Raw genomic sequence first — 26,405 nt, 5'->3', positions numbered from 1 at the left:
TTATTCTCACACACACTTACAAGGGGTGGGATAATCAAGAATCCCAGCACGCAGCAGCCTGATGGCTGCTGGGGCAAACAGGACAGGGCTCAATTAGTAACTGAAGCTGCTGCTCTGAACCAGTATTTAAAGGTCTTGCGATTCGGATTTGCATGTTATGGAAGTATGAAGGTTCTTCCTGCAGCTGCAACCCACACTATGAGAGACAGGCCATGAACTTCACAGTTCACTCATGCAGGGGGTGGAATGGGTGGAAAACTGCAGCTCAGTAGCAGCTTCCTTCCCTTCTTGTACCTTGTTTTTATTCCCAAACCAGGTTCACTTTAAAGAGCAACTCTCTCCTTCTTTCACTTTGGAACCCAGCTTCACTTCTTCAGAATAAACATCAAGAATGTTAAGAGTCACGAAGGTCCATTTTATTAGTAGCAGCAGTTTCCACTTTTATGTAAATACTGTGTCAGCAGCTCAAATGATGCAATTAAACTCTCGCTTTAGTAAGCACATTACATAAAGAGCAAAGTCAGTTATTTGGACCAGCACTTTTTGCCTTGGCTCAGCAAATCACACCAGAAATGAAGCTCTCTGTAGGGGCTACTGATGTGAGGAACAAGTTTATCCACATGCAGAGACTTACAGGGTGAGCCTACAAAGGACCAGGCTCTACCATACACACTCTTAAGAGTGGTAGCTTCCACTGTTATTTCCCATGACAAACATCCGGGGTGTTTTAGTACAGACACACTCTAGCACTTGTTTTATCATCTGACTTTGCTGCAGTTCCTGCAAAGGCCATGCAGTCTGCAGGCTTGGCTTTGGGACAATATTTGAGTTACTGTTTTCAGTCACGGAACTTACCCCTTACCTGCCCCCAGATACAGACCAGTAACTCCACAGTAAACTTCAGCTACATGGGAACATGAGAGAAGCACACCCTGAAACCCTGGTTCGAAACTCAGTGCTGCATAACAGGAGTCTGAGTTTTGGCAGATGATCTGTAGACACTGACCCATCTCTGGCTGTTAGTCCTTCACACAAATCTGTGATGAAATGATGTGTCTCCCATCAAGCATTAAAAGCAGAATGTTCTACAAGCAGCCAAGTACTAGGAATTAGCAAACCAGGAAATAACAGCGCTTTGACAAGCGGAAGAGAAGCTGCACTTTGAATTGCATGACCTGTCCTCTCCTAGAACCCGAGCGACTATCCCCTTAGTAGGTAAATAAGAAGAGCTCTGCTGTCACTCTGCTTACTGACATACCAGATGTGGTGGCTGCTGCCTACTGGACTTATCTACTGTTGTTCGGAGAGTTTTGTGATGCTTGGTTTTCAGCACGCTTAAAAAGGCTTAAAGTCTCCTTGGAATCTGACTTCCCTACACCAGCCTTGATTATGTTTAACAAACAAATAAATTTCTTACTATGAAACATCAATCTGTCCTCAAAAATAATGAGGAAAGTGCTATCTCAGTTAGGAAACTGACTTACCTGTTGCTAGCAGATGGACAGGTCATAATAAGCAGCAAAAAGATGTCAAAAATAATTCCAATCTATATTGGCTGATTATAACCAGCTGAAGGGCTTTTTCACTCCATTTCCCAGACACTTTATAAAGAGTATGTAGATGTACATCTAAAAGAGAACCACCACCAAGGAAACCCAGTTGCCATTCAGGCAGATTCTCACTTGGAAACAAACTGTAACTGTTGGCTTTTCATTAGGAAAACTAAGTCAGTGGCTGTGCTCAGCTCCAGCAGCATGGCAGTGTTTCACCAGCTCCAGGAGTACTCAGTCCTGAAACACACTGGTGTAAGTGATTTAAACCAGAGCCTGGCTCTTGGATCATGGCACATTTGCAATGAAGTGGGCTGGTGTTCGTCTTGAAAGTGATACCAGTTGATCTTCTGTAGCCTCAAAGAGTAATAACTAGAACAAAAAATAATAATCACTATATCATGCTGTCAATCAGCAAGAAGCAACATACAACAAAGCAATGAGGGATCTCTGCCCTGTCATCAGAACCAGATTTTAATTCACCTTGTCTGTGAACATACATGCAAGTGGTATCTTAAACTGCAGCACCTAGATCTGCTCAGAAGATTCTAGCACCCTACCCTGTGCTGTGGAGCTGTCTGATCCCATCCTCCAGTCAGCAACTCCAGGCCTGGCAGAGCACCTACAAGGGCAGACAGGGAGGGGGCTGGACAGGTGCAAGCAGAAGGCCAGGAGAGATGTGGAACAGTGCTGCCAGCACCCCCAGCAGAACTAGACAGCATCAGGAACCAGTAACAGGGATAAGGAAGATCTGAAGACTGGAAGAGGCTGTAAAGCTTAGAAGTAACATGTATGTGGCTTTCTACTGCTATTTTTCTTCACGCCCGGTTTTCCATTCAAGCACAAGAGTATATCCCCAAGCTTTGCACAAAATCAGCATTCAGGTTTCAATATCTCACCTGGAAAATTCAGGAACAACCGATCAATTTGGCAACCATCACGTTTTCACATTAAAGATAAAAATAGAGGTGCTTTATAGAAATGACAAAAGGAATGCAAGGAGCTTCACCTCCGAGGTGAATTCAGCAATACCAGTCGCAAATTTCCACATTTTCCACCATTTCCACAATGAATCTCAGGTACTTTCACAGTGCCCGGTACTTACTACACAGCCACTGTCAGCCTTAGAGGGCCTTGATTTCAGTGTTGCCATGTATCAGGTACCAAAAGAATATCCCAGTACCAGAAGTCCATCCCAGTCAGTACTGGCTATGATTTATCAGGAAAATGCCCATCTTGTTTTTGACTCCACAATGTTCTGTGCGTAAAACATCCTCTTGGAGTCTTCCATTGCTAAGTTAACTATTACAGCATAGTGGAATTATCACCTGTAATACCAAGTATAGCAGATTGTCTTGCAACAACACTCAGAGCAAAGTGTACTGCATGGAGAACTCCTTTTTCCATGAAAACACACACAAGGCTGCAATGAGACAGTAACAAACACCAGACTTGTCAACCAGGGAAAAGCCTAATCTTAAAGAGCATGAACCATTGTCCATATTTCCATTGCAGGTATAACCACCAGGAACAACTGTTTGCAGTATTTGGAAAGGCAAAAGTTCTCTCACCCATCACTTTAATAAAAGTCATTACAACCTATTAAAAGCAAGGAGATTAAATCCCTAAATGATTTAGTGAAAGCTTCAATTTTTCCCACCATGTAATTTGGAAGATAAAACACCTCAAGCATTGCTTCCATCACCAGCATCTTCCCCAAGTTGCCTTTTGCTGCAGGGACTGTGAACATGAGTAGCATCATGTAATATCTCATAACCCTCAACTGTATGAGGGGGATTAAGAATTGGAAGTAAATCTAGTATTTTGACTGAAGTAATTTCCACAAGGTGTGCAGTAAGATATCCAGCTTGTTTTGGAAGCAAGTCTCTTTGCCTTTTACATTGGAATTCTGCTGCCTGGTAAGATGCAAGTGCAAGGGAAGTCTAACATCTACAGTTATGCGAGTACACAAACCCCCACATATGTCACTAGTAAATAATCAGACTGCATACAAGATATTTGTAAAAGTAATAAAACCCTTTGATGCTCCTGATTTATGCTGGCAAATACCTATCCTGATATAAAAGGCACTTTGAAAACCCAATATGGTTTGGTTCATTAAGTTTGCAAAGTACAAACAATTGTACAAACATACGATTATATCGAAGCATGTCAGCCACTGTGACATCATCTACAAAACGAGTTTCCAATGGTTGAGAACACTGGTTTTATGGGGAATGAGCAATGGTTTCAGCAGCTTCACTGAAGACATGACAGGGTTTCCAGTACCATAATCTTAGGAAGTAAAAAAAACCCTCAAAAACTTACAAGTTTAGGGGCCACAAAATAAATCAAGACCCAAAGTCTGTAACATTCATTCAATATTTACTCCCTAGAGGTGAAGTCCATCCATAGCCCAAGGGCAGAAATCCATTCAGTCCATTCCAGAGCAGTGGTGGAGGCAGGCTCTGTCTTGAGAAGCGTGTTGTTCTACCAGTACAGTACAGAAAACTTTGGTCCAACAGCACAAGTTCAGGAATTCACTACATGGCTGCAACGTCAATCTGTATGTAAAGCTGTCTTACTCCTGCCTATAGAAAAGAGAAGAGTTAAAAACCCCAAACTTGTAAAGCCAAAGCAATTTAGCTATCCTGAACACAGTCCACACCAGTAAGTTACCTAGTAAAGAACCTCAGGATCTTACTTTTCATCTTCTTACTCATCTTCCACATCCAGCTCACCATTCACTGAGATGCTGGCAATTTGGAAACCCCAAACTCTGAGCACTGTATGAATACCTAGTTCTTCACCTAGCTGAGTGATCACACTTGACTAATTATACATTAACATTAGATATTAACTACATATAGCTTTGCTACGTCACCTTTTCTGCTTCATCCTGAATGACTATCACACATGAAGCTGCACAAAAGCAATTCTTTCCTTTGGCAAAGTTTAACTCCCTGAAAGCAAGCTGCTTGGAGAGCTGTCAGGGTAAAATGGAGCCAAGCGCAAGAGTGTAACATGGGATTTGTTGTTTGAACCAGCTCTACACCAAGATTTCAGCAAGAAATTACGACGTCTACAGTGACTTTACATGACAGCATGGCACGACTTTTGGTAAAGGTACATGAATTGTACAAAAGCATTTCCCTCAGAAACCTTGTTAAACTGGGCTTAGGTGGACTTGCTTGGTTTTATAATTCAGTATAAAGCAGCATTAAAAGAAATTGACTGTGATGGTCACTGGTTATGCACTGTGATCTTGAAGCATTAGGCTGAACACTGCTGAAGACCAGACTGTCTTCAACTAACACCAACTTGAGTTTAGCTCAGTCGAGTGGCAAAGCAGCTAAGATTAATCAGGGACAATATTACTGAGGAGAAAAATCTCTACTTGCTCCAACTGCTCCTCCACTTATTACCATAGGTCACATAAGAAAAATGGTGAGACCTTGTTCTCCCAATTCGCTTCCTGGACACATGGCTCTGGATACCTGCTACAGAGCAGCTGAAGAGCTAATGACCCACTTGGGAAATGCAATCCTTTGGATGTAAGATTCATTTTAATGTAGTAGAATGTTCTGCAAACATCTTGCCAAAACATATCCCTTAGTTTCAAACTATTCAGTCTGCAGAATAAGCCATGCAGGCTGATTTCTACCTACTCAATCTAGAGCTGCATGTGATGGAACATCTCAAAAAGGACCAGACTTTAGGACTAAAATTTGATTTTAGAATATTTTTAACAACAAGAACTCATACTTCCCTAAGTCTCTAACATTAACCAAGGTATGTGTGTTTATATTTACTGGGTTCCCCAAGACTGACTACTTCGAATTCCTGTAAGGAGAATTCATGCACTGAGGCAGCACACTGGAGGGGTGGTTTCAGTGGTGCTTCTCCTGAGAGACCAGAAACTGAGTAGGCAAAATGCACTTAAAACCACAAAATCCAGCCTGGGATTTTTAATTAAGCTGACAGTAATTTACATTATCTCCAAAATATTACCCTTTAGCTGACAATGTTTTGTAACCTAAAACACTGGTTATAAATAGGAATATTTGTCTTCTTTTCAGCTACAGAACTCAAAAGCAGAGAAAGGACATTATGGACCATGGATTCTTGGGAGGGAGAGGCATGAATGACAAATACATTCTTAGGGGAATAGAAATGAATGACAGCATCAGCAGAGTGAAAAACTGACATAGGTCCCAGCCTGTGGTCGGAAGCCCTGTCTTGAGGGAAGCCTCATCTATGTTTTTGGTTCCCCATGGGTCAATATAGGGTTTCAACTTAACTTGATACACCTCAGACAACTACAGCTGTTACTTCCATTAAGCAGCATCAAAAAGCAATGCAGAGGTACAGGCAGTTTCATTTACACCACCGAGTATTGTGAAATTGTTCTATACAACTAGAGCAGAGCAGCTCTTCAAAACACACCAACATCAAAACCAGAAATGTTTAGTTTTTCTTGGTAAGAACTATAATGTCACATCAAGTGAAGGGAGCTTTACACTTTGAGATGTGATTTCTGCTCATGAGACATACCTGAGTAAAAATGTTGTGAGTCTGGCTTAGAATCCACCTTCCATCAGCATCAGGAGCTACTAGTAATTTCAAAGTCCCTATGTAAACATCAGTACAGAGGGTCCAGAAATGGGGCTCATGTAAACTGTAAACTCCTTGCAGCTGCTGGACCTGAAAAATACAGGCACATTTTAAAATACTTACTTCAGAAAATGTCTGTACTATGTTTTTTTACAGAAAATATTATAAATGATGTTTCTTTTACTTCTAGTTCACTGTGCAATTTGTGATACTTCAATTCCTTGTTACTATTTCAGCAATTGTAATGAAGGAGAACACATGCAGATCATAGGTACGTGTCATGATTTGGTATGTTGCTGCATTGATATTCTACATATATTTTACTAAAACCACTTCTGAAAACAGTGAGCTCCAAGAGGAAAGTCACAGTTACGGAGTTTGAGAGAGCACTCCATTAAAACAGCAGTTTTTTGCAAATGCAGGAATGTCCCCATTAAAAAACTGGAGAAAGATTCAAACCATTAACAGAACTCTATTAACATGTCTTGTGAGGGGTTATGTTTGTCCTGTCCAAACCCTTTCTTTTGCCTCCGTCCACTTTTAGCAAACCTTCCACATATTACATTACTGTACTTGGCACTCTTACAAGTGCTTTTTATTCACTTTGCAAAGGCGCTTCATTGTTCAGTTGTAACACAGTAGTAGATAAGTTATAGAGTAGTACCAGGAGGCGCCAAATCTGGAGTAATACACTTCCAATGTTACTTACTACTAGACTTTGAGGGGAGACAAAACCTAACAAACCAGAAAAACATTATCCACTTCCTATCAGCACAAAGTACTTTGAGAGGAAAAGCTTCAGGCCCCGTTTTTCTAAGTCCCCATAGCACATTTTAAAACACAAACCAAGCTGAAACTACAGGCAATCTAGGAGAGCAGAAAGATCAGAATCAAACTGGTACCTCCAAGTGTACAATCTAAGGAACCTTCCACAGGCAGTACTGGGAAAGCATCACAAAATATCCTTATACACACAGTTGTGGTTTATTCAGTCAGCAGCTTGATCTGAAGGGAAAACCGGCTAAGAGCTCACCCTCTGGTAGCACTGAGGCAGAGTGTTTTCCAGGGAAGGAGGAGTTCGCTGCATCAGAATTCCAATGGATTCTTTTAGAAGTGGAACAATACTGGAAAGAAAAAAGCAAGTTACCATGCTATTACATTGTCTAAAGATGCAGAGCAATGTAACATTCCTTAATGCTCTTGAAGCATTTTTCTTCAGCTATTTCACCAGAAGCTAAGTTGTCCTGAAAACCTGGTACAGAAAAGGACTGACAGAATTGCTGTGGTGTCTCACTAAAGACAAGATTACTTCGCCCCCAGTTTTGCCACAGAGACAACTGGTGGACGCTCACAAAAGACTAATAGTTGAATCCTGGTATTTGAGATGAGCTTTCTTAGTCTCTTCAAAGTTATATGACAGAGCAGCTGATAAGCACAGCTCAAAACCCAGACCTACTTCAATGGCAATCACTCACAACCAACCATAAAATAGGCAACTGAAATGAGGTTTGCTTTTGTGCTTGGCTTCAGGCATATTTTTCTTATGAACAATGATAATAATGGGGAGATCATAAAACAAAATTAATATGGACCAGTCCAGCTCTAACAAAGTTATTCTGTCAGAAACAGACAACTTAGCATATTCTTGCAGTGAACTCAGCAAAGGGGCCCAGCCGAACTCAAGGATTAAACATTTGGAAGCAATTAGAGGTTCCCTCCTGGCCAAATGGTCTTGTTTAATCAGCAAACCAAGAGAACACTTAGTGCCCTTTTTATTACTGGTACTTTCCTTTATTTTTTTAATAGAACCAGTTGGCCAGTTAGACCATTTGCTGAAGCCACCACTAAGTGTTCATACTCATATTACAGATGCAGAATGGCAAACTGTTGTTTAGGAGCAGTGTATCCTGTCTGGCTCAACAGAGCATCCTAGTATTTTCAAGAGGATGACAAACATCTACAGCCCAATACTAACACTTGAACAGCAATCTCGTTTCAAGAGCACGTTAAGTCAACCCACCACTCTAGACCACAAGTGATAATGTATTTCAGAAGCTGTAAGCTGAATTTCAGTGTTCAGCACTGGCATCACAGCTGGAACACACAGAGTAACGAGATAACAAGCATCCAGAAAACATAGCCCAGTTCATCTCTTGGACATCTGTTAAAGGAAACCACTGAATCTTTGCTTGAAACCTCATGAAGTGATGCAGAACACACTGCACACCCCAGGTGTATATCTGCAGATGGTGAACAGCATGTCCCAACCATTCTTTTCCATTTCTGAAGATCTGGTTCCATTTGCATGTGGAAGTAGTGCTGGCTGTGAGCTGAGCAGTCAACCTCCTCGGCTAACCCTTAGGGAGGGCTGGGGGGAGGTTAGAGGGTGCATAACTCTTGTCTAATGAACCCCTGGAAAAACAGACACCCTAAATTTATGTCTCCTTTCAGGCACAGTGGTTATTCCAGCCAAATTCACTGCCTGATGCACTTCATATGGCCTCACACAGTTCCATTGCTACTGGGGGGAATTGGTTCAGGCATAGGAAGAAGCAATTAGAAGCAGGCAGCAGTTGCCTAAACGGGACCTGTCACACAGACAATTAAACATTCTGTAAGGCAGTAGCTGCCCAACTGTCTAAAGGAAGCTTAATTGGAGTGTCACATTCTACAGACAGTGGACTACAACAGTTTACAGAAAAAGGCTCTTATCAATGGACCCATCTCACTAAATAATGTCCATGTCACAAGCATTACATCAAAGGGAGCTGGGGCTGCCAAAATACTCTCTTGCTGAATTGATTTCAGGTTAACTCACTATTTAAAAATGGAGGTTTGCTTCTTTGTAATAACCCTGACAGACCAATACACAAGTTCAGGATGCAAATGGAATACAAGATCTTGGAACACAGGCTCCAGTCCCATAAATTTAACAAGACCCCTTTAACATATGGGTGAGACTTCCAAAGGCTTCAAAACACACACACATACAGCCTGCATATTTTTCCCAGGGAAAGGACTAAAGGAATGGAGACCACGGAAGCTTGCATTTCTATTGGGACATACCACTAATAAAACAGTAAAGAAACACAACCAAGAAACATCTGATTTGCACAACTTATATACATTGTTTTATCTATCTGATGTACATTATCTGACAGAACTGAAATGAACTGCAAGCAGAAGATTTGGAAAGACAGCCTGCAGAAACGTAAGACTGGCAGGTTGGGCATGTTAACCCATTCCAAAAAAGGATTCGGTCAGTGAAACCAGTTGATTCACTCTGGAACAGGATGCACACTCGGGAGAGGAAGTGAAAACCCTGTTAGAAGCTCTTCCACTGAACAAGCTTTGAAAATTAACATCTGCTTCATTCTGAGAACCCTGTGCCTAAAAAATTCATCTTCCAAGGTTAAGTCTATCAGCAAGGGGCACATAAGCACCAAAAACTGCCTCCCCTTGCCCAGCAGCACCACTGAGCATGAAAGAACTGGGCAGGGTTTAACCTGGAGAACAGAAGGCTCGGGGGGACCTTATCGCTCCCTGCAACTGCTTGACAGGAGGATGGAGCCAGGAGGGGCTGGGCTCTGCTCCCAAGGAACAAGGGATGGGACAAGAGGAAACAGCCTCAAGCTGCACCAGGGCAGGTTTAGATGCAGCTGAGGAACAATTCCTTCCCCAGAGGGTGCTCAGGCATTGGAACAGGCTGCCCAGGGCAGGGCTGAAGTCACCGTCCCTGCAAGTGTGCACACACCGTGGAGACGAGGCCTCAGTGCCATGGGGTAGTGGTAGCCTTGGCAGTGATCGGGTAAGGGTCGGACTGGATGAGCTTAAAGGGCTTTTCCAACCTGGTTGATTCTATGATTAGCTCAGTATTAACTAATATACAAAATGTGAGTGGGCAAACACTCCACCCCTTGTACAGGTGATACAACATAGTCTCTCTGATGGCAAGATTTCCCCTATTCATAGAATTCAGCTCCACCAAAAAAGCTTTGAGAGAGAAATCTTCTGTGCAAGTTTTTTGCAATAATGCTGCACAGATTATGCTTTTATCCAGACCTCACAAAAGCACTAAAGCCATGGTGTGAAACAGCAACAGCTTAAAAGTCCAAAGAGTAAAGGTAAATTGGAATGTGCAGCTTGATACTGCAGGTGAAAGCTGAAGTGCACCTCAGGTCACACCTCCCTCCTCTCAGACAGTGTTCACCTACAAGCTTCTCTTTTGGAAAGCTGGAAAGGCCAAACACCAGATGCAGTGATGGGATCTGTCCTCACGACTGCTGTTAGAGCAGAAGCCCATGCACTCATCTCTGCATCCAAAGGGACACTATCTTACTACGTGTCTTACCTTTTACTGTAAGTCCAACTAACACGACAAAATACAGAATCCAGTTTTCTGCTCTTTCAGGTTTTCCACTGTTCCATATGTACTACTGATGTACAAAACCTTCTAATTAAAACTCAAAACTCCACACAGTATGCCCTTTTCTCACACAGTAACTAAAAACCAGTATTACTTAATCACCAGGAGGCACTAGAAATATTAGTTCCATCTCATGTGACTGAAGAAAACACTAGGAAAGATGAGCAAGCAGGCTGAAAAGTGTGGTTACAGAATCTGACCAAGCTTTCCTTTTTCTGGATTAGTCATTAGTGCAAGACACACGCGGCTGTCTCTGCAGTAGCTACTGCACTGATACTTCCCCTCCCTTTTGCTTTTTATTTACAGAAATATTACTGAGAAAAAACAAATGCTGCTGAATTCGCACCCAGCAGAGTTTTGTCATACAGCAGCAGTCTGGAAGCTTTGGTGCCAAAGCAGACACAGTCTTCCAGTGGCCTCCGATTACCAAGCCTTGAATCTAAAATATCAAACTCAGTCCCGGACTGGTTTGGATTGGAAGGGACCTTAAAGCTCATCCTGTCATGGGCAGGGACACCTTCCACTAGAGCAGGTTGCTCCAAGCCCCTGTGTCCAACCTGGCCCTCAACACTGCCAGGGATGGGACAGCCACGGCTTCTCTGAGCACCCTGTGCCAGCGTCTCAGCACCCTCACAGGGAAGAGCTTCTGCCTTAGATCTAACCTGAGCTTCCCCTGTTTCAGTTTGAACCCATCACCCCTTGTCCTATCGCTACAGGCCCTGATGAAGAGTCCCTCTCCAGCATCCTTGTAGCCCCCTTCAGACACTGGAAGCTGCTCTGAGGTCTCCACACAGCTTCAGAATGTGAAAGAGGCACTAAACCACAGCAAGACTTGGGACATAAACAGATCTTCTATAAAAGTCCTAATAGCAAAAGCAGCTAATGTGTGTAAATTGAGTTGGCAGCACATCACACTTGCACTGTTGCAGAGCGAGCCAAAGGTGGTCAAGCATATAAAAGCTATTGGTAAGTCCAGCTTGCCACTATGACACATGGGTTGAGTAGCAACCAAGAGTGAAAGCATAAGACTCTTCATCAATGTCTATCACATTCGGGTAATGTTCATACCCATTCCAGTCCCACTGTTCAGTAGGCACAGCCAGCAAGACTCTGGCATTGCCACGATCTTGGACAGCAAGGCTGAAACCCCTTTACACAGCCACTGCAATCAGAGCACAGCAGGAAATGCAGTTAGTGCTTTCAGCACAACAGAAAATACTTGTTACAGAAGTGTTTGCCTTCCACAAAAATCAAAGACTCAAGATGAGATACAGCTCTTCAAATCCCATAGCTGAAAAACTGCAGCCAGGTTTCCAGATCTTTTCTTTTTCCTCCAGCCACCACCCACATGGGCAGTGCCAGGACTGTCACCCTGTCAGAACTTTAATAACAGTTTTCTATCAGGCAGTGGCAGCTTTAATCAGACTGCAGGCTTTGGTCAAGACAAGGATCACAGGTTTAATGCTTAGTTTCCCAATTCTAAATTGGCTGTTCTCATCACGATGCAGTGCTTTGATTCCCAAGTAAGGCCAGCAGGTACCATGAGTCTGTAAACAAAGGCAGTGCAGGCCATTTAGCAATGATGGCTCAGAAAACCACCATCAAGCACGCTTGTTCAGGGGAGTTTTGCTAAGAATATTCCTTCTGAATCTAAGCAAATGCAGCAATTCATTGAAAAAAGCAACTTTTTATACTGTTATACCCCGAACATTATAGGCATATACCCTAAATGTTATACACATGTGCTTCCTCAAAGCTCTTTCATGAGATAATCATGTTCAAGCAGCTCTAGATGATGTAACCCACAGAAACAACTTCACTTAAATGACTGAATTGCCTCATTTGATCAACCCATTACTATGTGGTGTGCATACTCTGTCCAATCCAGTATCATATTTAGTCTACAGTGCCTTTCTTGAAGCATGTGGGACTAACAATGGTTTCAGACAAACTTCTTGCTTTGTACTGGAGCTGTGGCTTTTGGTGATGACTACTTCACGGAGACACTAAAATTGCTTCAACATTTCAGAACAAGGCTTCAAATTCTAATGTTAAAAAAATAAATGAACATTTAGTTTTGAATATTAAAAGCAGTTTAGAGTCTTAAAAACACCTTGGGAAAAACTTGAAGAGTGTCAACCTGAACACCTATGAAATAGCCAAGCTTTTGTAAAAGAAATTATAAATACTCAGATAAAATGCTCACAAAACAGACTCTTCTACTTTAACCATGTCCTATTTATGTATTAAAATTCAATGGACACTTGCATGAGATCATGCAGAAGTAATCAAAGTAGAATTCATCAGATATTAGTGGCAGCATCCAGGAACACAACAGCTACAAACCCCCACCCAAACCAACCCTTCAGAAAGGGCCATAGATTTATGATGCAGAGATTGGACAAGATTGCAGGATATAGTCTTCCCATTGAGAATCCACAAACTGACAAGCCCTCTGCTTTCAAGACTCAACAGATGAACACACAAATAGAGAAAACATAACTTTCTACAACAAGGGAAAGCATAATGGAATTTGTAAAGCAGAGAATATCTGACTTCATGCCTTTGCCTGTCTGCATCTGAACAGTAATACGAGGACTATTTTTCTTCCTCTATGAACCATCTTATCACCATGGATGGTGACGGCAGAATAAACAATGGCTTTATGTCCATAAGTGTACAGGATTACTAAAGTCAAGCAACACAAAAGGGAACTCGAGCTCTCAAGGAATATCCATCTGAAACTGCCAGCCATCTTGTTTATGATCTTGTTTAAGTGTATTTCAAGCAAAGCCATCAGTAGTTAAGTCTTTTGGACTACTTCGGAACTAAAAACCCAACCAACCAAAACAAACCAAACCCAACTCAAACTTTCAATTACTGCTTGCTCCTGCTGTGCTGGGATGTGTCAGTCTGCAAGCTACGCAGGCTTGCATCTACTGACTGTGATGCAGCTGACTGCACTCAGCATAACAATTCTAGAGATCATTATAGCACCATGGACCAACAAAATGATATAGGCTGAGGTCTGGGATCAGGTCAAAACACACATGAAACTGAGGGTCTCAAGCACCGGCAGCATAGAGCATGAACCTCAGACGCTCCTAACTATGCTAGAAGACATACCCATAAACAGCTTTAATGAAACCTCTATCAAGGAAGATAGTCTTCTTCAACCTCTGTATGCATGGAAGAAAAGTACTTTCTGATCAGCACTCCACATGTGCTTTGCTGTACACAAAGCTAGACCTTTAAATGCAAAGTATATGGAAACTAGTGCTTTACTCAGCTATTACCTCGGCAACAGTTTCCTCCCCATTAGTAGCCTGCACATTTATCTCCCATTTTTTGATATTTCAGTAATTGAATTAGTTTGTAATAATTTGTCCGTTATGAAATTACAGGAGGTTTAGGTGAAAATATTAAGTTTCTATTAAAGTGGTAATTGAACAGTGATCTCTAGCACACAGACTTCTGTGAGCATTTAGTGCCCTACTCTGCTAATTTGGGAGATTCACATCAATAGTTTCGTGAATGCTGCCATGCACATGGTATAAACATGCCATATGTGGTACAAGCATAAGTAGCTGCAGTTAGTCAGATTACATTCATCACTACAGAGACAGAGGTGCTCAGTTACGAGGTTGTAACTGGAGTTGTGGCACTCTGCCCTATGTCACAAGTGAAACCTCTGCCAGAAAAGCCCCAGTAACAGCAGCACTGAATGAAATGTTTGCTTGTCCAATCTAATCCAAATAGCTTCACATGGACAGTAAGCTTGATAAGCAACAGCAGGGAAAGGCCAGAACTACCTGAAGCATTTCCACCAGCTCTGCAAAGGAATAAGGATGTCTCAGAATACAAATCCAAAAGGAAAAAGGCAGCTCTCGCCAGGGAAAAAACCCACAAAAAGTACCAGATTTGGTTTGTCAAGGACAAGGGCATATCCTGTGCCAGCAGGCTCAGCTCTGCTGCCCTGAAGCCATTCTGCTCCATTTACTGAAGCACACTGGTTTATATAAGCATGCACTAAATACAGAGAGGAAGCTTTCTACAGCTTGAACCTCAAAGACATTTTTGTATAATCATGCGAACAGGGCTAAATGATGCAGATTTAAGAGCAAAAGCTGTAGCTGTAGAAAAAGGAAAGACAAACAATTCCTGTAAGAGCACAGCAAGAAAGCTGTACAGAACAGAGGTAAGGTATCACTCTTGGAATAAAAGCAAACATTGCAAGTCATTAGTATAAAAGACAAACCTTTTCTTCCCAGCTGTAATTTGTACTGTAACTTACATCAAAGACACTGCCAACTATCAGTGATAGCAACACTTACCTTACACCTATAAGTAGTGCTATCAGCATTGAACAAATAGGATCTGCTATCATTAGACCATAGTTCTGCATCAGTATAGCAGATATAATCACACCAATACTTCCCAGTGTGTCTGCAACAATGTGCAGAAATACACCTGTAAGAGATTAATTGACATCATTACAACTTGGTATTCTTAAAGCTAACGCCAGGTTACAGAGAAGAGTTACAAGATCTAGGTAACAATTTATGCTTGTTAAACTCATGGTCAATTTTTGGTTAAGCACACAGAAACCGATCACAGGATTTCAACATACTCATAGAACACAGAGCATGTGAAGAATAGACATTATTTTCTGTACTTAGCAGTAATAGGTATTTCAATACTCACCCATACTGCAGTAATGACACTCATATTCCCTGATGCCTACATACAAGAAGTACTGTATAAGATGGAAAGACTTAACAGAAACAGCTCTGTGAAGCTCTGAAAGATGCTTATGTTTCACTGACAGCATCTTGTAGGAGTTATTTGGCAAAGAAACCCACGACAAAGGACTTTGAGAATTAACTAACAGTGCAGACATGAACAACTTACTTTGCAGAATAGCACACTACCTTAAAAGACAAAGAAACAAGGACTTTGCAGATAACCAAAATTTAGCCTCTGGAGCTCTCTGCTGGCAACGATGGGAACAGTCATTCAGAAACAGCTTTTGGAATACACAGCAAGTAGTCTAGCATGGCAAGATGCTGGGAGGGCACATGGCCATGAGAGCTGGTCCCAACAGACAGAAGGATATTGTTGTACATTTGGGTATGCCAAATAATTACTACCTACTGCATGACTCAGTTTTCTCCCCCAATTCTGAGCACTTACATTACTCAGAGTTCAAACCTGACATTTAAATTATCAGTAATTTATTTACACTAATGCTCAGGAGATCACAGACTCCAATATTGCCTCAAGCAATTTAGACTGAATTACCATCTTGTCTAAACAACCATAACAGCTTGATGAAATACAAGTTGTAAGCTCAGGCACCCTTTAAACAATTATACCAATATGCATTTTCTAAATACATTCTATCTTAATATCGGTCTTCACTTGCCGGAGCACACAATGCAATTAGGCTCCTTCGGTTTCTGCATTAACCACTCTTTCCTAGAGTTTTATTATTTGATGTTTTCAGCATCAGAAGCTGAATACCAGCTTTTGGGATCCCCTTTTAAACTGATGGTTCAACTACAGTGAATGTAGAAGGGGACTTCAAAAAATAGCTCCTCTAAGAAAACCAGCATTTTCCCAGAGGCACCCTCTAAACCAGATGTGACAGTCAGTCATAAGCAGGCAGACCAGGATAAAACTAATAAAACCACTATACTTTTTTTCAGCATACCTTGTAAAATCTGTTTGCTGGATCCAGCCATCCCTTCAAGAGAATTGTCACCTGTGAAGATTAATTATTGGTAGGTTAACATGCTACACAAGGACTCTCTTTAATGGTATATTCTGTTATGGTTTTCCTTTCTGAAATGTCTGGAATGGACAAGCTGCTCACAATTTACTTCAGCTATTTGTTTTAAAGTCTTAAAACATATTATTAAAAAAATTACCACTTTACACAATAGATTTTATGTATGCATAAAGAGCAACATGTTTTTTAATGAAAACAAACTGAGAAATGAGACCTTTCCAGTATTTAGCAATGTAAGATCCCCTCAAGAATACAAGCCATACATGCAAGCAAGAGCACTGTCAAATAAATTTGCTCACCAGAAATATTTCACTTAAGGAAGCATTTATGCCTAATGTAAACCAAGAAGGATAAAACTTGGAAAAGGTAGAATTAAGTCAAAAAATCCTCTCAACCAAGCAAATTAATGCCTCTGTGGAACATATCCACCCCTGGCAGTGTTCAAGGCCAGGCTGGACAGTGCCTTGAGCAACATGGTCCTGTGTGAGGCATCTCTGCCCACACCAGGCGGCTGGAACTGGATGATCATAAGGTCCTTCTCAACCCAAACCAGTCTGGGATTCTATGTCAGAAACATATTTTAAGGAAGACTTCTAGTGAAAATATACCATAATTTATGTGAAAGTTGATCTGAGTTTCAAATTGCACAAAACTACCTTTTCTGTTCCACTGGGGTGGAGAACATGGGGAGAGCAAGGAACAGGCAGGAGGAAGGAGCTCCTGCTTTCCAGCCAGACTCTGGGAGAACACTTGGAAAGCAAGCACCAATTTTCTACTAAGAATAGCAGAAAAAGGACAAGTAAATATTTTTATACTCTGTCACCTCCTGTCTGCAAGTTACCACACTATTCCCTGCTCTGAATGTGCCCATTTGGAGTCGCATCCTATCCTAGTTTACGGCTTAGGCAGGAAGGACTGACATGGCTGCATTACAATACGGCTTTCCTTTGCATTGTTTCAAATAGGTGGTAACCACACTGTCTCTTCTCCCATAGTGAAGGCTATTGATCATATTCTGCATGGATGTCTCCTCACAGATTGTTTGCCATTATAGAAAAGATTCAAGCATAGAAAAGATACCAAGTCCCTCTTTCATAACCAGCTTCAAAACAGATTATAACTACACAAGATGTGGAAAATCTTGTATTTGAGATCCCAAACCAAGTACAACATATAAGTTGAGTCAAGATGGCCTATGACATGAACTAAGTACTTACCATGACAGTAATCCTGACCATGAGAGTGTCCATGACCATGACCATGCGTGTGTCCATGGCCGTGTTTATGTTCATGGCTGTGACCATGACCTCCGTGACTGTGTCCATGGCTGAGACCACCATTAAATAGCGAATGGCTGTGTTCATGACCTATAAACAAATGGCATCATCAGAACATATATTTAAATTGTTGAATCAAAAGATGCTTACATTTGTTTCCAAGCAACTTAAAACCTATTCATCTTTCAGGTCATCTTAATGTACAGCTTTAAATAAGTTCAGAAAATTAACACAAGCCGTTTGGTATCTAGATCTATGCTTGGCAACTGTATAAAAATATACCTGATTTGAGAAGTCAAATGCTTTTATACATTCCCACTTCTGAGATAAATTGTGCTATCCTTTTAGTACAATTGCGCAGACGTACACATAATAGAAGCATATTAAAAATAGCTGTTTAAAGAAACCAGAAATTGGCTATCACTCAGACATTAAAAAAATAATAAAATAAGCTAAATCACTGGTTAAAGACCAACGCCTATTTTCTTCCACCAGCCTATACTGGTTTATGTGGTAAGTTGAAAGATAGCAATTAGCTTTGCAGAAACAAAAAACCCTATTTACCAAATATATATATTAAGGCAAATACTGTATTTTGAATTTAAATGCAGAATTTAAGTTGAGAAGCATCTGAAGCTGAATTAGCCCACGCTTAAGATCTGGCTCAGGTACTGCTTTGTAAATTTTCCAGTCAAAATCTGCTTAACTCCAGCTTAATTCTGTCCTAATGACAGTCTGCAAACCTGTCCCAGTAAGGCACAGAAGAGTACGTGTTCCAGAAAGTACATTCTGGAGTTCTAAGTCTTCCAGTTAATGGATATTAACATGGAAAGAGGCAGTGACATAACAGGGCTAGTGATAAAACATAAAAGTCAATACTGAAACAAGTCACATATCCATTTGCCTAGGATTGCCACCAAAACAACATTACAAGTCAAACCTGGGGTTCTCAGGGTGCCACGGAAGGAAACAGTACTGAAAATTATAGAATCCTACCAGAGCCATGTGAATGCCCATGACCTCCATGTTGAAAAACAAATATTCCTATAAGATTTACAATGAATCCTAGTATAGAAACAGGAAGAAGTCTTTCATGATGTACATCAGGAGGCTCAAGTGCTCTCTAAAAAACAAACAAGCAAAAAAAAAAAACTAAACACCAAAACAAAGCTAACAAACCCAAAGTCACAAACCCAGAAGCAAATGTAGTTTTACAATCTCTTTACATCCTTAAAAGACACTGAAAAACCTAGAAATCCCTCAGGACTTTCAGGTTTTGGGCAGGTATGTGGACAGTTCTTACTGTCTGAAGTTGAAGTTGTTTATTATGAAAGCTGTGAAAGTATAAGCAGAATATTCTGACAGTCTAGCTGACTTTTATCACAAGATTTCAATATGCTGCAGGATGTGACTCAACACCATATGAAAACATTCAAGTGTTGTACGATGTGGACTGATCGAGTCATCAAAAAACTTCCAAGAGTCTAGAATGCCATTTCTTCCTTTCTGCTAAGAACAATGAGAGGAATGAAATGAAGACTGAGAACAAACTGCAGCATTTTCTTAAAACTTTTAAAATTTAGATTTTTTTTTTTTTTAATTCTTTTCTTACCCTACTTTCTTTGGAAGTTTTTCTTCAGTGAGACATTATAGGCCTAACACAATTTGCATCTCGAAACTAAGTGTTGAAGAGTGTAAATTACTATTGATGGGGGAAAGAAACAATCACCATCTGCCCCCAGGTATGAAAGGTACCAGGAATAGCAAGACAAGGAAACTTGCAGTAGATGTAACATTTTAAAGCAACAAAAAGAAAAGGAGTCGCCATCACAAGCAAAGCTAATACTTAACACAGGAGCCAAGACCAACAGAAAAACAATGATGTTTCTACATTAACCTAAACCCTTCCAGTAGGTTTTGTTTGGGGTTTTTTTTTGTTTGTTTTTTTTTTTTTTGTATTTCTAGCAACTTTTGTTGCTGTTTCTAGATTTGGAGTGAAGTTTTCACGTTTTTAGCAATTTCAATCCAGTTTGTACCGATTTTGAAATATTTACAGGCTTATTTACGTACAGGATGTGTTCCTGAGAACTCTTTCCAGTTCTCAAATAAAAATAAAACCACTAGAATGTATTCTGAACTAGAAGTCTAAACAAACTTAGAGCGCATCTCCCATTAAAAACTAAATGGCTTTAATATAAACCAATCAGTTTTACTCTTAATCCTACCTCACTTCAGTGCAGAAATGCTTGATGTCTACATTTAAATCTTGAAATTATCACCTGAAACATCTTGTAAAAAAAAAAAAAATCAAGTGCCCTTATACATGTTCAAGCTATTACTACTTGCCAGTTATATCGGACGAAGACATGGCAGATAATCTTTTTTTCTTTGATAAGTTAGACCAACTTCTTCACAGGATGTGGCTTATGACTAAAGGCTCTCCTCTGAATAACTAGCATTTATCTTTCTGTATTGGCCTCATTTATCTATTAACAATGAGAAATAAAGATCTTTCTAAGACATGCTTAACTGCCTGAAAAAGGATAGGGAAAATCTTACAGAATCTTCACACACAGTCAAAATACACTATTTAAGAAGCTAGTGCCGATACACTGAAAAAGCTGGTTTCTGTGTCACAAACCAAAAATTTTAGATGGCCTTATTCTCTGTTCAAATCCCAGAATTTTTTAACCAGTAAGAATATAGTTTAATTTTTTCAATTCAATTTCACTGATTTTATCCCCATTAAATATGTTCTACAAACAGCAGTGTGACCACTGATAATGCAAAAGACTCCATAACATACCTCAACACCTTCAGAAAAAATGAAGAACGCTGTAAAGATGAGGAATAAACCATTTACAAAACCAGCAAGTACTTCTGCTCGAACGTACCTGCAAGAAATGAAAAAACAAGAGTAGATATTAACACCTCCATTATAATGCTAAAAATTAGAAGTGGAATTTATGAGACTTGGAACAATCTTCTAGTTCTCGGTTGTATTACACAGGGATTTGCTTAATGGAAGATGCAGTAAATTAACTAAAGTAAGTACATACAGTAAGAAATTCACTAGGTTGTATTATGACATTACGTTGTATTGTAGCAAACAAAAAACAGACTAGGGACAAAATAGGCCCCCTGAGGAAGCTTTCAGGAGAACTGGCTACACAGGATTTGGAGAAGGCTGAGGTTCTGAATGACTTCTTCGCCTCGGTCTTCACTGGCAAAGGCTCTGACTGCACCACCCAGGTCTTAGAAAGTAGATGCAGGGGCTGTGAGAATCAAGACCTTGGGCCCACTGTAGGAAAGGATCTGGTTCAAGACCATCTTCAAAATCTGAACGCACACAAGTCTGTGGGACCTGATGGAATCCATCCGCAGGTCCTGAAGGAGCTGGCGAATGGAGTTGCTAAGCCACTGGCCATCATATTTGAAAAATCATGGCAGTCAGGTGAAGTTCCCGACGACTGGAAAAAGGGAAATATAACCCCCATTTTCAAGAAGGGGAAAATGGAAGACCTGGGGATTTACAGACCAGTCAGTCTCACCTCTGTGCCTGGCAAAACCTTGGAGCACATTCTCCTAGACAGCATGCTAAGGCACATGAAAAACAACAAGGTGCTTGGTGACAGCCAGCATGGCTTCACTAAGGGGAAATCCTGCCTGACCAATTTGGTGGCCTTCTATGATGGGGCTACAGAATTGATGGATAAGGGTAAAGCAGTTGATGTCATCTACCTGGACTTGTGCAAAGCGTTTGACACTGTACCACACCACATCCTTCTCTCTAAATTGGAGAGACATCAATTTGATGGATGGACCACTCGGTGGATAAAGAACTGGCTGGACGGCCACACACAAAGAGTTGTAGTCAATAGCTCGATGTCCGGCTGGAGACCAGTAACGAGTGGTGTCCCTCAGGGATCGGTGTTGGGACCGGTCTTGTTTAACATCTTTGTCGCTGACATGGACAGTGGGATTCAGTGCGCCTTCAGCAAGTTTGCTGATGACATCAAGCTGTGTGGTCCAGTTGATATGCTGGAGGGAAGGGATGCCATCCAGAGGGACCTTGACATGCTTGTGAGGTGGGCTGATGACAACCTTATGAAGTTCAACCATGACATGTGCAAGGTCCTACACCTGGGTCAGAGCAATCCCAGGCACAGATACAGGTTGGGCAAAGAAGAGATTCAGAGAGGCCCTGCAGAGAAGGACATGGGGGTGCTGGTCAATGAGAAAATGAACATGAGCCGGCAGTGTGCACTCGCAGCCCAGAAAGCCAACCGTATCCTGGGCTGCATCAAAAGGAGGGTGACCAACAGGTTGAAGGAGGTGATCCTGCCCCTCTACTCTGCTCTTGTGAGACCTCACCTGGAGTATTGTGTGCAGTTCTGGTGTCCTCAACATAAAAAGGACATGGAACTGCTGGAACAAGTCCAGAGGAGGCCACGAGGATGATCAGGGGACTGGAGCACCTCCCCTATGAAGACGGGCTGAGGAAGTTGGGGCTGTTCAGCCTGGAGAAGAGAAGGCTGTGTGGGGACCTAATAGCAGCCTTCAAGTATCTGAAGGGGGCCTATAGGGATGCTGGGGAGGGACTCTTCGTCAGGGACTGTAGTGACAGGACAAGGGGTAATGGGTTAAAACTTAAACAGGGGAAGTTTAGATTGGATATAAGGAGGAAATTCTTTCCTGTTAGGGTGGTGAGACACTGGAATGGGTTGCCCAGGGAGGTTGTGAGTGCTCCATCCCTGGCAGTGTTCAAGGCCAGGTTGGATGAAGCCTTGTGTGGGATGGTTTAGTGTGAGGTGTCCCTGCCCATGGCAGGGGTTTGGAACTAGATGACCTAGAGGTCCTTTCCAACCCTAACTATTCTATGATTCTATGATTCTATGACAGAAATTATGTGATCCAGATCAGCCATTACCTGATCTAGATGAAAGAAAGCTGTCAATGTCAAAATCTTCCCATTTAAGATGCTCTCTGCTGGAAATTATAGTATAAATGTATATTTGGAAGCCAGAAAATAAGATAATCATGCAAGATGTAACTGAAGTCTGCTGATGTAAAGTTCTTCAAACAGCCATACATTAATTTGCCCCTCTCTAGCAGGGGGATTTTTAGTACAAGTAGAAATAAACTATTTCAGATACTAAAGTTTTCCAACACAAAGCAGTCAGGTTAGAATAACATGTAAACCCAGCGCAGCAAACATCAGACTTAACAAATTGTGGCTGTTCTCTAATAAATGGAACACCAGCTGTTTAAATGCAGAGCAGTAATTAATACAGAACTTGCTTTCACTGCAATTAGTTCACAGTACAATCAATTCTTCCTAAATTGATTTCTAGGCACACTGCAGTTTCCACCTTAATTAAACAGTGCTTTAAGTTTCAGACTACACAATCCATGCTTAGGCAACACAGTGGAAGCTAAATGCTGACATTCAGGTCAGTAATGCTATAGGGAATGCAGCAACCCGTTACAGCTCATTTGCTGTTAATTAATCATATCACCAATTTAATAAGATTGTATCACCAGTGCTGTTTCATAGGGCACAACTGCAACGTGCAATGGAAGCAAGTGCCCTTGGAACAGAATCAGGCAAAGCAGCTATATCCATGAAGGTGGTACAGCATGAGGGAGTTACTAACTTGATGGTTGACATAAGTCACCTTAAAAACCCACACTTTGAGCATATTGTGTGAATTCACAATGTTGTGTGAAAAGAGGTTTTGTTCATAAGAGTGACAAAATTCTACTAGGCATTTACTGAAGTAGGTAAAGGTAACAGCCTGAAGTTCACTAAAGTACATAAAGGTAACAGCCTGAAGTTTCTTACCCATAGGAGAAAGCATCGTTTGACCTCCATTTTGAAATAACTGAAGCTGCTAATCCAGCCAATAAAGCAGTACAGTCAAAAAACATATGAAAAGAATCTGATATTAGACCTAAACTGGAGGAAAAAAAAAGAAAACAAACAGGGAAAAGTTACATTCCATATATTACATGTGTAGTATGAGAAAACAGCATTTAATCTTTTACACACTAGGAGAACACACTGTGTGTTTAACCGTCAGGCAAGGTTTTGCTAGGACAGAGGAGAAAGCCACACTAGATGACCAATACAAACATGGTGACAACTGCTTTTGTCAGCTTTGGGAAGGCACTTTGGAAGAGTGCTTGGCAAAAAATCCTCCTAGCATATGAGGAAGAGTGCTTGGCAAAAAATCCTCCTAGCATATGATTCTGGTGGTAGCAGAGGGTGGTTTCCATAACCACAGACCCTGGAGTAGATGCACTCACAGCCGCACCTCTCACCAACATAGTGGCAGGTATTTGTTCTTATATTTCAATTTATAGTTTGACCATATGAGCAAAACTGGCTAGAAAAGAATATACACACAAGCTGCATTTAAGTACTGACCCCACATAAGCGCATTCTGCAGCCAGTTACAAAAGCAAACTGTGTTTAAAGATCCTGTTTTTCTATTATACACAATGTATATATCGGTTAACGCGTACAGTAACACTAAACTGTTCTGCAGAAGACTACCAATGCCACCAGTGATGGAACTAAGCATTTACAAAAGCAATATTCTCAAACCTATTTTGAAACTTGATACTTTGGAAGAGTTTTCACACACAGGGGAAATCAGTCAAAAATTTATTGGATGCCTGTTACTGAACCAAGCTCCCATAGCAGCTCTGAACCAGAAATCACACAGCAAGTTATGATGGCACTGTGCTCACAACTGCTGATCCCACAAACGCAGGACTTCCCATAGGTGCAACGCCAACACAGCTGTACTGCTTTCACACACTAAGCTAACATGTTCAAGTAGCCAGAGGCATGTGCATTTATCAATAGAGGTCAGTACAGACTACAACACAATTCACCACATGGCATAAAGATGCTCTGTGGTATAGGCACAGTTCTGAGTGACTCAACTGCACAAATGACAGGAAGATCTGAGGCTTTTTTTTTTTGTTTTAATTATAGAATCTGAGACTCGTTTGGGCTGAAGGGACCTTAAAGCTCATCCAGCTCCAACCCCTGCCATGGGCAGGGACACCTCACACTAGAGCAGGGTGCTCCAAGCCCCTGCGTCCAACCTGGCCTTGAACACTGCCAGGGATGGGGCAGCCACAGCTTCTCTGGGCACCCTGTGCCAGCGCCTCAGCACCCTCACAGGGAAGAGCTTCTGCCTTAGATCTAACCTGAACTTCCCCTGTTTCAGTGTGAACCCATCACCCCTTGTACTATCGCTACAGTCCCTGATGAAGAGTCCCTCTCCAGCATCCTTGTAGCCCCCTTCAGACACTGGAGTCTGCTCTGAGGTCTTCACACAGCTTCTCTTCTCCAGGCTGAACAGCCCCAATGTTCTCTGCCTGAACTGAGAAGACTTTTATACTTAATTAAGATGGAGGGAGACTTTTCAGTAGGGCCTGTAGTGATAGAACGAAGGGTGATGGTTTTAAACCAAAAGAAGGCAGATTCAGGCTGGATGCGAGGAAAAATTCTTTACAGAGAGGGTTGTAAAACACTGCCACAGGTTGCCCAGAGGTGGTAGATGCCCCATTCTTGGAGGCATTCAACACCAGATTGTGGTTCTATGCAACCTGATCCAGTTGAAGATGTTCCTCCTGATCATTGCAGGGGCTTGGACTAGATGAGCTTTGAAGGTCCCTTCTATGGTCACCATTCTATGAATTCCTGCTTCTCACTTAGAGACAGCGATGTTTGCTGCAGTGCTGCTTGTTGACACAGCTACCAGCTTCCACATGAAGCCACATTCCCAGACAAAGGATATCTGTGGCAAGCAGGAGGCCCGGAGCGGTTACAACCAGTCCCGGCTCCTGTAACTCACGCACAAGGACAGGCTTCCCCCTCAGCCCAGAGCCGAGCCGGCGGGACACCGGCTCCAGACAGATTCCTCCCCAAGGCGGGCTCCGGCTGAGGGGCCGGGGGAAGCCCTCCGGCAGCCCCAGGGCCCGGCCGCACGGCCAGGGCCCGGCCCCGCCGACAGGGAGACGTGGCAGTGTCCGCGGCAGGAGGCGCCGCTTCCTGTGCGCTGGGAGCCGCTCCCGCCCCGCTCCTCCCTGGTACCTGTTACTCCAGATGCCGTAGAGCAGCTCCACGAAGGCGAAGGAGAGGTTGAGGCAGAGGAAGAAGAACAGGTTGCGGGAGGTCTTGTCCTTCAGGATGGACCTGCGCACGGAACACACAGCGGGTCACCCACCGCCGGCACAGCGAGGGACAGGCGTCGGCCACAGCAGCCTCCCCAGCCCCTCCGCGAGGGCTCTGACGCTGGCTCGGCCCCCACTGCGCCCGGCCCAGTCTGGGCCTCTTACCTGAACCAGCCCGACACCTTCCTGAGCAGGTTGAGCTTGGGCGGCTTGTACTCATCGTCCTTGATGGAGAGGGGCAACATCCTGCCGGGGCTGCTGGACCCAGGCTGCGGCGTATGGCCGCGCTGCCGGACGCCGAGGGAGAGCCACCGCGTCCAAAGCGCCGCACCCGCGGCAGCACCCGGACTACAACCCGCGGCCTGCCGGGAGGAAGCACAAGAACGCCCCGCAGCAGGCGGGGCAAGGCCGCACCGCCCCTGAGTCAGCGGAGCGGCTGCGCGGCCGGGCCGAGCCGTGCGGGGCCGCGCCGGCTGCTTTTGTCGTCTCGTGTGCCCGGGCCAGCGGCAGGGACGCCTCGGGAGCACGGCCCGGCTGCTGCAGAGCTTCAGGAG

General features: G+C 42.5%; 1 protein-coding gene across 1 annotated transcript; it reads right to left on the bottom strand.

Moving 5' to 3' along the window:
• Positions 1–1,990: 1,990 nt before the first annotated feature.
• On the bottom strand, positions 1,991–26,233 carry SLC30A7 (solute carrier family 30 member 7). The gene is made up of 11 exons (XM_065669550.1): positions 26,017–26,233; positions 25,772–25,873; positions 23,504–23,617; positions 20,465–20,552; positions 18,655–18,781; positions 17,599–17,748; positions 16,304–16,354; positions 14,925–15,060; positions 7,198–7,288; positions 6,105–6,254; positions 1,991–4,141 (listed from the first exon to the last, which is right to left on the bottom strand). Exons 1-11 carry the CDS (start codon positions 26,094–26,096, stop codon positions 4,094–4,096), a joined length of 1,137 nt encoding a protein of 378 aa, XP_065525622.1. The 5' UTR covers positions 26,097–26,233; the 3' UTR covers positions 1,991–4,093.
• Between the last annotated feature and the right edge of the window lie 172 nt (positions 26,234–26,405).

The sequence above is a fragment of the Lathamus discolor genome, chromosome 3, assembly GCF_037157495.1.
Source record: "Lathamus discolor isolate bLatDis1 chromosome 3, bLatDis1.hap1, whole genome shotgun sequence".
Lineage (NCBI taxonomy): Eukaryota > Metazoa > Chordata > Aves > Psittaciformes > Psittacidae > Lathamus > Lathamus discolor.
Note: the sequence above shows the minus strand (reverse complement) of the source record. Positions and strands in the feature narration are given on the sequence as shown.